General features: G+C 37.1%; 1 protein-coding gene across 1 annotated transcript; it reads left to right on the top strand.

The window, feature by feature from the left end:
- The first annotated feature begins 432 nt into the window (after positions 1-432).
- On the top strand, positions 433-13,807 carry C2H8orf88 (chromosome 2 C8orf88 homolog). Its single transcript, XM_049827555.1, has 5 exons — positions 433-511; positions 1,347-1,417; positions 5,524-5,608; positions 9,175-9,281; positions 13,769-13,807. The coding sequence occupies exons 1-5, from the start codon at positions 433-435 to the stop codon at positions 13,805-13,807; spliced, it is 381 nt and encodes a 126-aa protein (XP_049683512.1).
- Positions 13,808-13,840: the final 33 nt, after the last annotated feature.

Below are 13,840 nucleotides of genomic sequence, written 5' to 3'. Positions count from 1 at the left end.
GAACTCCTATGCAGCCAGTAGACTGTAAAGGGTACACTGATGTTAATTAATTAAAACCCCATTGAATTAAATTGTTAGAAAATACATTCATTTCCATTACGTGTCCCCATCTTCTTTCTTCAAGTGTACAGACATACGTACAGGAAAAAAAATCTTTTTGAGAAGCAGCTAGGGTAGCTCAGTTGGAAGGAGAAATGAGATGTCTGATTCTGTCTTTATGCAAATTTTATCCGGCACATTCGCTCATCTAAGAAAAATTTCTGTGTTAGGCCTTTATTCTTTTTCCTGCCCAGATACTAAAATACAGTGTATCCTCTTGCCAAATGCAACTAACGAGTGGTAGATAGACTGTTCTCCTTACTTAACATCCATATGTGAAACTGAATGCTCTGTATTGACTTCTGCTGCTTTTTTAAAGTGTGATGCTTCAAAATGTTAAAGGAAACTAAAAAGTTTATTGGTAAATCCCTTCAGACAGCACGACCTGTGCATCATCTGTCTTCTAAACAAGGTGAGTAGCATGGCTAAGATACAGTTCACTTTGCCAAAGCTTCAGTTGCTTTTAAGGAAATAACAACTTGTAAGATGACTTGGATTTTAATTACTTTGTTCAAACTACAGTGCTGTATAAATATCTTCCTCTGTGTTGATCTTACTACATCATCTCTGTGAGAAAATCTGAATTTAAACTGCATTAGGTTTATGCAGAACTCTCTTTGGTGGTGTTCTTCTCTACCAAGATGGTAGCTTGGCATCTGAAATTCTGGCTTCAGAAAGCTGGATCAGGATTCTCTATTAGATTTGGATTTCTTGGGTTAGTTGACTCCTGCTATTGAAAACATAAAATACACATAATCTAAGGAATAGATTATTCTTTAGGTTTTATTGCAGTTACAATATACTGCACTGTACTATTCTTATCTAGCCTTCATACAAGTTTAAAACAAACAAACAAGCCTAAGAAAAAAATCATGCAGTATTTATGTCAGGTGTGTATATTTTGGTTTTGTTTTTAAATCTCTGTATGCCTTCTAGATATGCAGTATTACAGCTCTTATTATTGTTACGTTAGAAATTTTTGGTGGCCAGAGAAACAGTGACAGTTGTGCTAATGTGGACAGAAGTGAAGTGACATGATAAATTCTTACTTTGTTTAAAATTCATGGAAGAAATGGAAAAATGGTCCTGTGGTGATTTAGAGCTTTTAAGTTGTGTATAAATGCCTGTATAATCTCTTTGCAGTTGGATTTCAGTGATGTTCTTGTAGCAAGCATCACGAAATAAAAATGTGGAGTCTATTTAAAATACGTTTTCTTAATATTTTCTCTTACCTTCACTGGCATCAGCCAGTGCATTAAACTTTCAGGCTGAATTACCCAGCAACATTGAAGTATGTTTGCAGAGTAAGGTTGACTGGGTGAGTATTGAGTAAATAGTAGATGACGAAGTTGATGGAGTCTGTTCTGGAGTGCTATAAATTGAGGGTCAGCTGATCCCTTATATTACCAAATAAAAAGTAAATTCTATTTCCAGCTAGGAGTGTCCTTGAATCTGTATGGTATAAACCAGCAGTGTCAGAAGTGTTAAAAAGAAGTATAAGTTTCAGGAATGCCTTTCCCTGATATTTGCATGCACTAGTAGCTGAAAAATACATCTTCTGAGTTACTTATTTAAGAGTCTTATGAAAGTCTGTGTGGCGTTTCTTTAGTCTTCATTGATTTTAAGACAGCTATTTTAAACTCAAAGTACACATACTCAGTTTTTGCTTATTACTTGTAAAGAGTAACATTAGACATAATTTTTGTTTTGTTTTGTTAGCACGTGCCCAAATTCATTTGAGGCAGCAAACTTCACAAAACTAGATAATTAAACAGTTCCAGTGCATTCAGTAGTTCTGTTTCATTGTCTCTGCTGGACTGGGCAATAAATGGGCCTTAGCATTCAAAAAAAAAACCTGAGACACACTCTAATTAATGCTTTATTGCCAGAAATATTTGGTTTTAGACATGGTACAATGTGTCCTTCAAACTTGAAATTGGTTGTAGCTATTTGCTGCAAAATGAAGTTTGTAGTGTTCCAACTGAAATGCTTAATGTTTCATGATTTGAATATTCTTCAAAATATATTGAAAGTTTTAAAATTTGTTGTTGTTGTTAGGCCAATTGTCTGTGCCTTCATTTTTTTATTTTAAAAGAGGTCTAATAATCCTGTAATCCTTCCTTTATTGTATGAAGCTTCTGGAAGCTGCCTTTGACATTAAAAATGAAAAAAAAAGTCAAGGTGTTGGCAGCCTATCCTTGACCACACATAGGGACATTAACAGTTAATGCTTGTCTCTTGATCAGTATGTATTGAGGAGAACAAACTGTTACCTTTTAGAATAGGCTTGTGGTCAGCAGTGTTGTAATACTCAGTTTCATTAGTATTTGGCTACATGTAGATATGCATTTCTTTGATGTTAGTATAGCTGTATTTTTTCTTTTTTAAACTTTTTCTTTGGCATAGGATATTGAAAAAGTTTTTAATGCTTTGGACTGTCAGCTGTTGCATGGGTTACCTCCAAATACCACCTGATAGTACCCTGTGAATCCCTACTTGATGGGCAGCATTGGCCTGAAGGCAGGCATAGCAACTTCACAGAATATTTTTCTATGTAGGAACATTCAGTATCTAGTTCTGAAGATATCTGGACCTGAATCTGATGATACAGAGTTGTGCATTACCAGTCTTTAATGAATCTTGCTGAACATTCTCTGTGCTTCAAAAAGCATCAGTGATTATATGAGAAAGCTGTACGTTGTTGTCCATTTGCTCTTTGGCTCCGGATATGGTGAAATAATGTCCCCATTCCTAGAATAATATATATATGTGTGTTTCAGAACTTGTATATGTACTTCAAGAACTTGTTCTTCAAAATTGTAATTATATCTCAGGTACTTTAAATCTTACTGCCTTTTTGGCAAGACAGTAATAGTGCTCTGTATCTACAGTCATAACACTTTAATTATCCTCATCACCTTTCCTTCTTCCTCCAATATATTTCCTTTTACAGAAGATAAATGAGCACAACACTAAACACACTGTGAGGTGAAAACCAAGAACAGCTGTTGACATAACACTTAGTATTGCTAAAGGAAATCAACTTGTTACAACTTTTTATACCAGTCATAGACTTATGTAGAGACCATCTATTGGAGAGAAATTGCTATAGATTAGGATACAGGAAATGCAAGTTACTTTTTTGAAAGCATGATGAATGGTGAAGATTTGAAAAAGTAAAGCAGATTGTATTTGCCACTAACTTATAAATAGATTTTAAAAAATAAGAGGTCTTAGAAACAAAAAAAAAAACCCCAACTCTGACAAACCAGGTTCTTAAAGCTGCGAAAGAACTGAAGAAGAATCTGGCAACTGAGTTCTCCAAACTGCTTTACTCTTGGATATTTAGTTGGCGCACTTAAAGCTGCTTAGACTTCTGCCAGGAAAAAAGAATCATCATTATGGCACATCACGAGTACTGTTCAATGTTAGATTCAGCTCTGAGTATAAAGAACCATGAATTACAGAATTAAAACTGCTATCTGAGGAACTTCTAGTCACCTTTTAGTCTTAAGCGTTAGAGGAAGTAGAGAAGAGCTACTGTTAATAATGAGCACAGTGATAGTCCTTGTATCTAAGATGTTAGCCTTGATTCTAGGGAATTTCCGCCAAACTGGTGTTCAGAGTGAAAGTGCCTGAATACTCACTGTGCCCTAACTGGCTAATTTAAAGCAAAGAATAATTTTTTTTACTTCAGGGTATGCAAAGAATTTTCAGAAGATCTGAAGAGTGTTGAGTCCACTACCTCAGATCTACTTGAAGTAGCGAGAGTTGAAAAGTCTCTATCAGTCAGTATCAGTTTTAATTTACTACTTCTTCACTACCATTTAAAAATTATGTTTAGCTTCAGAAATACATGCCCTGCTCTAGGGATATTCTTTATAGATGGATTCTGTTCTTTGTAGATGAAATTCAGATATAGGAACATGTATAAGACTATTGTTGTGAGTGGTGATACTCAAATCAAATGCTAAGTTTTGGACTGAAACCCAAACATAATAGAACTCATTATAAAGCAGTTGACAGGATGATGTGATGGGAAATGGTGCAAGAAAAATATAAAAATATTGTGGTGACATTGTGTGGCACATTGCTGTAAATTTTGCTTTATCATGCATGTCTTTTTTTCTTGTGGATTTGAGAATGTGTTAAATCCTTGTTTGTACTTAGAAAGAGCCTTTGAATAGCTAAGATTTGCAAAGACTAGTTGAACATCACAAAGCAGTTAGAATTTGCCGGATGGTTCTCTTGTTAATGTCGTTCTCTGAAATCTGTCGATTTTTCATATTTTTTTCCCCAGAAGTTTTAGAAAAATCAGGAAAAGATAACTAAATTTCAACCACTGAAAATGGAAGCACGAGCAGGGTGGATAATATACTAGAAATATTTTGCCATTTCACAATTTGTAGTTTTGGTACACAATGAAAGCTGGTGGTGCAGTTATGGTACAAAATGTTAACTGCTGTCTCTGTCCAGAAAGTAGGATCTCTTTCACTTTTGACAAATGCTTCCCAAAATTTCAGTTCTGCCTGCCCCCACCCTCCTCCCAAAATCTGTCTCAGAATGAGAATAAAACTCCTCAGCCAAACCTGTGGAGCCTTTTGGGAACCAGGACAAACTGTTGAGGGTAAACTGCTTTCCAAACCACTCACTTCAAGGTTTTGGCATCTGGAAGGAACTCATTGTTCTACTGTAGATGTTGAGTCTTGATGCTTATGAAACCTTTCGCAAAGTGAGAGAATCCAAGTCTCTCTTTTGGTCTTAAGGAAAGTACTTCCTGCTTTTATTATTCCCCAGTGTAGCAGCTTCTGGCTGTGTTCTGGGTGAGATAAGAGAAAAGGAGGAGATAATTGTGTTCTTTTTAAAAACTAGCAATAGCACTGTAAAATTGTCTGAAAGATTGCTGTCTCAAATGTGCCGATGTCAGTCATTGAACTATTCCTTTATTGTATGTTATCAAGAGTAACAAACATTATACAGGTTCAAATTAAACTTCTCAGGCATTTTACATTACCAGTATTCCTATTTACAGTTTTCTGCAGTTATTTTGCAGGACCTTCATCCTTCAAGTCAGAGATGCATCAACTGTTATAAATAGATACAGTTCTGACTACAGTGTAATTTGTGCAAGACTGTTCCTTTTCAGACTGTTCTATACTGAAAAGAAGATGGTGATTCAATTGCAAGGAGTAGAAAAAATGAACAGAATCCAGTTTTCTTCATGCAGAGAAAGTATTAATTGTCCAAAATCTTGGTGACTGGTAAAAGCAAAATTGATTACTGAAACTGTACTACAACTCTTATTTTTAACTAAGAAACTTAGAAACATACATCCTTGTTCTAATATGCTTAAAGGAAACAAGCTCCATAACTTAATTTTGTGAAATATATAAAAAAAAATTAACTCTTTCCTCCCTGTTTTAGTTATCTGAAATGACTGAAGTGAAGATCTTAACTCAAACTATGATGTCCTGTCAACCAAAACAGCATGAATCAGAAGCAAAAAAAGGTAAAATATTGTATGGACATCTGTGTCAGAGTTGTATTTTCTAGATGGAAGACAGTTAAACTTTGAAGAGATGTGGGCTGTGTATCATTTTTTCTGATTAGCCAGTGCTTTGAGAGTTCGGCTTCCTTCCATGCCACAATTTGAGAACAATATGAAGCATTTCTGGTTTTCACATAGCACGCTAGAGAAAGTGTTAAAACTTGGCCATAACTAAGATGGGAAACCTCCACTGGTAGACTTGCTTGCATATATAAGGGTTTACCTGTCTCTTTATTTTTTCTTTTCTCTTTTTTTCTTAAAAAAAAAAAAAAAAGCCAAAACCAAGAAAAACAAGCTCCAAACATAAAAAAGCTTCTTCACACAAAATCCTGGTTTTGTGTAAATGGCTTCTGTGTGTGGAAGTACAGATTTGAGTTACATCCTTTAGCCTGTTGCAGGGGTCAGTCACGGCATACAGACTATTGCATGCAACCAATTTAAGAACTTAGTAGTTTGGCTTCCTTTTCTACTCTTACTACAGTGCTTCTGAGATACTAATTTTCTGATGGTTAGAAATCACTTAATTTCTTGTATTAGTCTTGGACAGTTTGTTTTTGTGTCAACACTGTCCTTAATGTTTGCTCCTTATGCTTTTCTTTCTGTACTGCCTGTCACTCAGTACTCTTAAAGCCTAATAGGTCATGGTTTGGTAGTTTAAACAAGCCAAACTTTAACTCTTTTTTTTCATTAATGGATAATGTCAGGTTCCAAATGTATTTTCATAGCCCTTCTCTGCACTGCTTCCTGCCTAATTCTTCATTCTTAAACATGTCACAGGAACTGTGATAGTAATACAGGTTAGATCATCGGTTCATTGAGACAATTTTTTCTGTTAATGTCTTCCTGTAATCAGGCATCTCATATCTCCACATCTGTAATCTCCAAGCCTTAAGTAATATCAGAAGACCTGGTTTGTTCTGTTGCTGGTAGTACTCAAGAATTGAAAGAATTCTGTTAAGTTCTATTAAGCCTTTCCTATTTTTCCTCTGTATGAGGTTAGCATCACCCAGGTTCTTGAGCAGTAATTCTACACTCTTGTGTGTTACTGACTTGAAAATAAGTCTTCCATGTATCCCCTTTCAGGTTCAGGTTTGTTTCTTCTGTTCTTGATCTTGGTAAATAGAATAATGTTCTGTGCCTTGGATCTGGTTTGGTGCCAGGCTTGTCAAGTTCTGTCTGTTGGTGGTGGCTTTCAGATCCTTTCACTGATTCTGCTTGTGGTGTGTAGAGAGTATTGTGTTCTACAAGATCTTAAATTGCTTCTCATCAGATCCTGGTCTCTTATATAAGCCATCACTTTGGATCTTTTTTAGAGGTTAATTGCTCTGTGATGCCTTCCTGAGTCTACTCCACATTTGTCCATAATGTCAAACTTTTTGCAACACTTCATTTTCAAAGGGCTTTTGTTGGCTGATTGTTGTAATCCTTTCCTTCAGAGTAACACAACTTTAGAGGTCCTGTTGTTCAGGTACTACCTACAAATAAGTCTCTCCTTCCACCCCCCTTCTATTGCACTGTGAAATTTCCTTATTTCCAGCTGTACCTTCAGTTCTAGATAATTTCCATTTGATACCTGTTAGGTGGTAGTATGCCTTCAATTATCTGTCTCTACAGTTATGAAGTGCTTTTTATGGCTATCTCAGTCAATTCCTTGCTTTCTCTTAGAATCATAGAATAGTTTGGGTTGGAAGGGACCTTTAAAACTAGTCCAACCCCCCTGCAATGAGCAGGGACATCTTCAGCTAGACCAGATCACTCAAAGCCCCATCCAACCTGACCTTGAATATTTCCAGGGATTGGGGCATCTACCACTTCTCCAGGCAGCCTGTTCCTGTGCTTTACCACCCACATTGTAAAAAATGTCTTCCTTATATATAGTTTGAATCTACCTTCTTGTAGTTTAAAACCATTACCCCTTGTCCTGTTGCAACAGGCCCTACTAAAAAAGTCTGTCCCCGTCTTTCTTGTAAATCCCCTTTAAGTATTGAAAGGTTGCAATAAGGTCTTCCCAGAGCCTTCTCTTCTCAAGGCTGAACAACCCCAACTCTCTCAGCCTTTCCTCGTAGGAGAGGTGTTCCATCCCTCTGATCATTTTTGTGGCTCTCCTCTGGACCTGCTCCAACAGGTCCATGTATTTCCTGTGTTGAGGGCTCCAGAGCTGGATGCAGTACTCCAGGTGGGGTCTCATGAGAGTGGAGTAGAGGGGCAGAATCACCTCCCTTGACCTGCTGGCCACGCTTCTTTTGATGCAGCCCAGGATACAGTTGGCTTTCTGGGCTGCAAGCGCACATTGCTGGGTCGTGTCCAGCACTTCATCCACCAGTACCCCCAAGTCCTTCTCTGCAGGGGTGCTCTTAGTCCCTTCATCCCCCAGCCAGTATTGATACCAGGGGTTGCCCTGATCTGGGTGGAGGACCTGGCACTTGGCCACGTTGAACATGATGAGGTTCACATGGGCTCACTTCCAGGTCTCTCTGGATGGTGTCTGGGCCCCTCTGGATGTCATTCTGTTCCTCAGGCATGTCAACCGTACGAACTCAGCTTGGTGTCATCTGCAGACTTGCTAAGGGTGCGCTCGATCCCACTGTCTATGTCATTGTTGGAGATATTAAACAGTACTGGTCCCAATATGGACCCCTGAGGGACACCGCTTGTCACTGATCTCCATCTGAACATTGAACCATTGACCACTACTCTCTGGATGTGACCATCCAGCCAATTCCTCATCCACCGAACAGTCTTACAGGAAGCCTGTTATTCCTAAAGGAATAAACTTATTTGTCACTGAGGATCAGAGGTAAAGTTTGTCCCTTCTTTGCCTAATTCCTTTTCTCTTGTTTCTGCTCTTGTTTAAGAATGTCAGCTTAAAATACGGACATGGGTAGATGTATTATATCTGAGGCTACGCTAGAGTAGAGATATTGGTACAAACTCAAATGATAACATGCACATTCTAACTGACTCTTGTTGATTCGGTGTAAAACCCTCAAAACTGTTTCACTGGTATTGATCCATTTGCCAGTTTAAATGCAGATCTCATAATTACTTTTAGCTGTTGAAAGACATCAACTTAATAGCACCAAGAAAAGAGACACTCCGTTTTTTTTATCTGTGCCATAGAAATGTGTGCCACTTTGTGTGAGTTATAAACAGATTTTCTTAGGGTTTCAAGACCAGTTTGTGGTGTTTCTGTTAATTAGAACAAGATATAGGGAGTCTGTAGTATAAGGTTGGATTCACCTTTTTTTTGTTCTTTTGTGTTAAAACAACAAACCCTTATTAGCTTGGAATAGTCTTCCATATTTACTAAGTCAATTTGATAAGAGTTAAGGTGAAATGCTCTGTAATTTACTACAAATTATCCTGATGCAAGGTCAGACTTAACTTACTGCTGGTTTTAATATTGATTTTTCTATTCCACATGCAGCATTTCCACCCTTCTATAACAAACCAAACCAGTTCTCTGAATTCCCAACTTTAATGCCTTAAACAACAATGTTGAACTTAGTGATTTTGTGTATTCACAGAAAGGATCAAATACAGCAGAGATTTCCTTCTGAAACTTGCCAGTGTTTCCCTCTCTCAGAAGAAGCCAGAGTTTCTTCCTGATCATCCAATTGTTCTTGAAAAGCCAGTAAGTGCATTTTTTGTATTAAGTGAAGTTATAAAAACAGTCATGGAGGGTTTGACAACCCATGTGATAGGGAACATTTTTCTTCAGACTACCCTGCCAAATTGATAAAACCTTCAAAAGACAGATTGTGCAGTTCAGCTCTGTTACTTTTGTACATAACTTCCTCAGTCAGTATTTGGCATCTTACCATGGCAAGTACCATACAAAGGAAAAGGGTTTTTTCTTTGTTTTCAGGCAAAAGATATGTTTCCAAATGTAAAGTCAGTATGAAATCATATTAAAGCTTTCTGTTATGAAATCACAGTGCATAGCTTTGGTATTCTATGTGAATTCCATCTCTGTCTTTTCAAAATAAGAGAACAATCTTGATAAATTTCTGGCTTTGTGAAAGTCGATTCCAGTGTTTAAGTTGTCCGTGCCGTCAGTGTCCACTACAAAACTGTTAATGAGCTTAATGCAGTTTGTGTTATCATCAGCTCTGGTCTGTGTTGTTGGGGAGAAATGAATGACGAATGTGAAGGACATCCAGGAGTGCCACCTTAACCTCTGAGATGAAATAATCCTCAAATACTTTGTATGCTAAGAGAAAAAAATCTAGTGGTTGGCATTCCACACACCAAGTGTGGGAAAATGTTCTTGGGTATGAACATTATAATACCAAATCAGGCTACATACTAGACTGATGTTGAGGCCATTGGGGTGTAGTTCTTCTAGAAATAGTATTCCTATCCTGGAGAAGTATGTCCAGATGACTACTGCGTTGGCCACAATTCAGGGCAGTTTTAAACTTCTTAAATTTCTGTTCTTTGGAAAAGCAAAGTTAAACTAACATATGACAGTAATCAGCCTTCCCTGGTCTTACTGTTATATTTGTCCTCAAGATGAAAGCTTTACTTGTTTGAAAACCTGCCTGCAGATAGGGAAGTTTTAGCTCTTGAATTTCCTAACTTCTTTTCCCTCCTCTTCTGTCGCTCAAGTTTCTAAGGGGGGCAAATTTTGATAATATATACCCTTTCACATGGTTATGTTCATAGCTAAAGGAGGACCCCCTCAGAAATGGAATCAGTGGCCAAATGAACTCTAAAATTGCTCATGACATGGCTAAATTGCAAATAATTTGGGTAGAGGGAAAGAAGGATAGTAAAAACTGGTGCAAGCCAAGATGGGTTGCATGTGTTTTAAGAGATTGTTTTGGGCTGGAGGATTTATGTCTGTAAGATGATGTCATAAGTGTATCCAGTTATATACAGTCTTGTCTTTAGAAATAAGAGTGTCTCACTGTTTGTGAGTCCTGCTCTTAAAGTCTTTCCTCTGCTTTGTGTTAGTCATATATATGTAAGCCCCCACCTGCATATGCTAGTTTATCATACAGATAAAAAAGCAGTGAGTATTCTGATTCTATTCAGCTGCAGAAGTGGATAGGTAAATTACAAACTTTTATTAGGATGTTGGGTTAGAATAACAAAGTGTATTACTTAATTATCAGTATTGGTGTCTTAAGCACAAAGTATGGATGGTTGAATAGGAAGCTAAAGGAAAAAAATCCTGTTCTCATTAAAAGAAAGCAAAAGTTGGTGATTTGCTTTGTGATCTAGGAGACAGTGTTGAAAAGGGTATTGCAAGTATACTGGTCTCATTAGTATATAAAGGTGATATCATTAGCTTGCCAGTCCTACTTCAGAAGTTAGTTCCACATTATAAGCATGAAACTTGATCAGTGATAGTCTGTATTTTTTTTTCTGCATTGACTAGAGTTAATGTTTTGCTGTTAATATAAGATAAAACTGTCCATTGTTGTATTCTACTGTTGAACTTTAGTGTAGACATTGAATTTTTAGTAGTTTGGGAGCTTGTTTAGAGGCATATTAACGTGAATTAAACATGTAAGTTCTTTGGTTGTGGACTGTGTCAAGATGTATTTTGCATGTCTGTATGGATATACCAGCGTTTTTCACTAAGCAGTTTCCTTGTTGGCAAGGAAAAGCTAAAAATTACCATTGTTTCCAAGATCATTGTAAGATCTCAGTTAAAATATATGAACCTTGTTAGAAATCCCATTATCATATACTGAAATAAAAATTTTATTAGTGAGACACGTGAACTGTACCCAGCTAGTCACTTTCTATAAAAAGATTGAAGCACTTGGAGATATTCAGTTTTTCTGTACAGGAATTCAAATATATGAATCTGTAAATAGAATAGAAGTTGAATGTTACCCAGGAGTGCCTTAGACTTGACTTGGCCTGTCAACTAATAGATTTTACTCTCAGGTCTCATATATTGGTATGAAAAGATACATGTTGAATTTCAAGAATGAGGAGTGATAAAACACATTTCAAAATTAGAAGAAAAAAACCCCAATGACTACAAACATTTTATGGGACAAAGACCTGCATTATTTCCTCTTCTGAGTTAGCTGCATCTCTTGGAAGACATTACTAGTGAGACTTTCATGAAATACGGGACTGATTAGTCAACATGGAAATAGGCAAGGCCTCTGTCTGTTCAGAAAGTGAAGCTGGGTGTATAGCTCCTCTTAAAACAGTGACACCAAGTAAGCAATTTTTCTTTCCAGGAGAGGATTTATCTCAAATTTGAGAATAGCCCAAGCTCAATATCCCATAAAAGAATGGAGCCTGTTACAGATTTTTCTTAATACTACTTATAATATGTAGACTGAAGGAAAAACATTTAATAATTCTTGACCATGTAATCTGAGAAGGCATGTAGAATCAAAGAAAAAGTGAAAATAAATTCAGAACAAATTTATCCAGAAAAAGCAGTGATTTCAGGCTCCTTCTGGTGCTGTATGGTGACATCAGTCTGTCATGTTAAATTGCCTACTTTGTGTGACACCTTGCTTATTGAGACTGGGTTTCAGAGTTTGAGCATTCTGCACTGAAGTAGAGAACAGGTTGATTAATAGTGGAAAACCTATAGGACAAGTACAAACCGTTTTAGTTTTGATGCAAACAGTGTTTTCCAGGTGCTGTTTCTTTTTAATCTGTTCAGTGATGAGACAGAATTATAATCTACAGCCTTGGTTTGGGTTTGGGTTGTTTTGTTGTTTTTTTTTTTTTTCTTGTTTTTCTTTCCTAAGCATGTTTTTGGTAGCTTTTAATGAATTTTCCCAGAATCATTTAGTTTGGAAGGGACCTCTTGAGATCACCTAGTCCAGCTCCTCTGCCTAAGCGGAGTCAGCTAGACCAGCTTACCCAGGATCACGTCCAGTCAGGTTTTGAATATGTTCGCAGGCAGAGACTTCACAACCTCTCTGTGGAGAGATTGCACAGCCTGTTGCAGTGCTTGGTCACCCAAACAGTGAAAAAAAAAAAATTGTTTGGGGAGGCTGTGAAAGCTGTGTCTCTTTCATTAGATCTTACTGATGTTCCCATTAGTTAAAAAGAAAAAAACAAATAAAAAATCTTCCTCATAGCCTTTGTGGTTTCTAGAAGAGTGGGAGAGATACAGACTAATTTTAAGGACATCCTGTAGTAGAGCTGACATGATAGTGAGAAATTAATGTTGCTGTTCCCAAGATCTGTAAGGTAAGCTGAGGTGGATTTCTGTGCAGTTTTGCTTGTGGCATCCCGATAACAAGTCACCTAAAGACAGTACTCTTTTCATAGAGCAGTACCAGAAATGATAGTAGAATGTTTGTATCCTGATGATATCATTATTCAGGACTTGTTTTCAGTGGAGTGTGCAAAATCACTTAATTTACTTACACTGAACAGTAAGTGGTATTCAGTTGTTCCATTATCCTCTGCACTTTAGTTTCCTTCATGCAGCAGATTTCATGGTTACATGGGAAAATTCCACTGTGTTGACTGATCCCATGTCACCCATTTTTCTGCACAGAAACCAGAGGGATTAATGAGATGCATGTGTAAATTAAATGAATGATGCATAAAAGGGGCAGAAGGAGACCTCCAAATAAGTTTCTAATGATGAACAGTCAATCCTATAACATGTCAATGAGCTTGTATTTAGGAGCAGGTGGTTGTCAACAGTTTGCCACTGAATTTAGTATTCAGGTAGTTCTTTACCATCTTAAGACTTCCCGAGTTCTGAATTTTTGAAGTTATTGCTGAAGTATATGCCCATCTATGACTGAAAGCTATATTTCCAGGTGGAGAAAGCTCCCTAGAGTGGCTGGTACAAGGGAGATGCTGCTCTTACAGTTAGTGGGCTATGGGTTGCATTTGTCCCGAAAGACAGTGGGATTTTTTGAGATGTAGGGATCAGGGCTACCTATACATAGCTCAGCATTTGAAGCCGAACTGATGTTACTGTGTTGACAAAGTCTTCCAAGGAGATTTCAGATTAAGTCTCTATGATTAATGAAAGTAGAACTGTTTGCATTTAAAAAATATCAAATTGTTAAATGTACATGGAGTAGAAAAGGGTCATAAGCAGACCCATGAAAACTTTGTTTAAATGACCTCTTGTAACTGAAGTAATTTGAGGGTTTGTTTGTCTTGCAGGAAAAGAGCAACCTTTCTATTGACATATGCAAGAAGTGACAGGTTGTTTGGAAGATGAGAAATCCATCAGTG

The sequence above is a fragment of the Accipiter gentilis genome, chromosome 2 (genome assembly GCF_929443795.1).
Source record: "Accipiter gentilis chromosome 2, bAccGen1.1, whole genome shotgun sequence".
NCBI classification, from domain to species: Eukaryota; Metazoa; Chordata; class Aves; order Accipitriformes; family Accipitridae; genus Astur; species Astur gentilis.
This window is presented reverse-complemented; position numbering and strand designations above follow the sequence as displayed.

Coding starts and splice junctions, on each gene's coding strand:
- C2H8orf88 (XM_049827555.1), top strand. CDS start 433: ATGTTAAAGGAAACTAAAAAGTTTATTGGTAAATCCCTTCAGACAGCA. Junction 512..1,346: donor TCATCTGTCTTCTAAACAAG/GTGAGTAGCATG, acceptor CACTGGCATCAG/CCAGTGCATTAAACTTTCAG. Junction 5,609..9,174: donor TGAATCAGAAGCAAAAAAAG/GTAAAATATTGT, acceptor GTGTATTCACAG/AAAGGATCAAATACAGCAGA.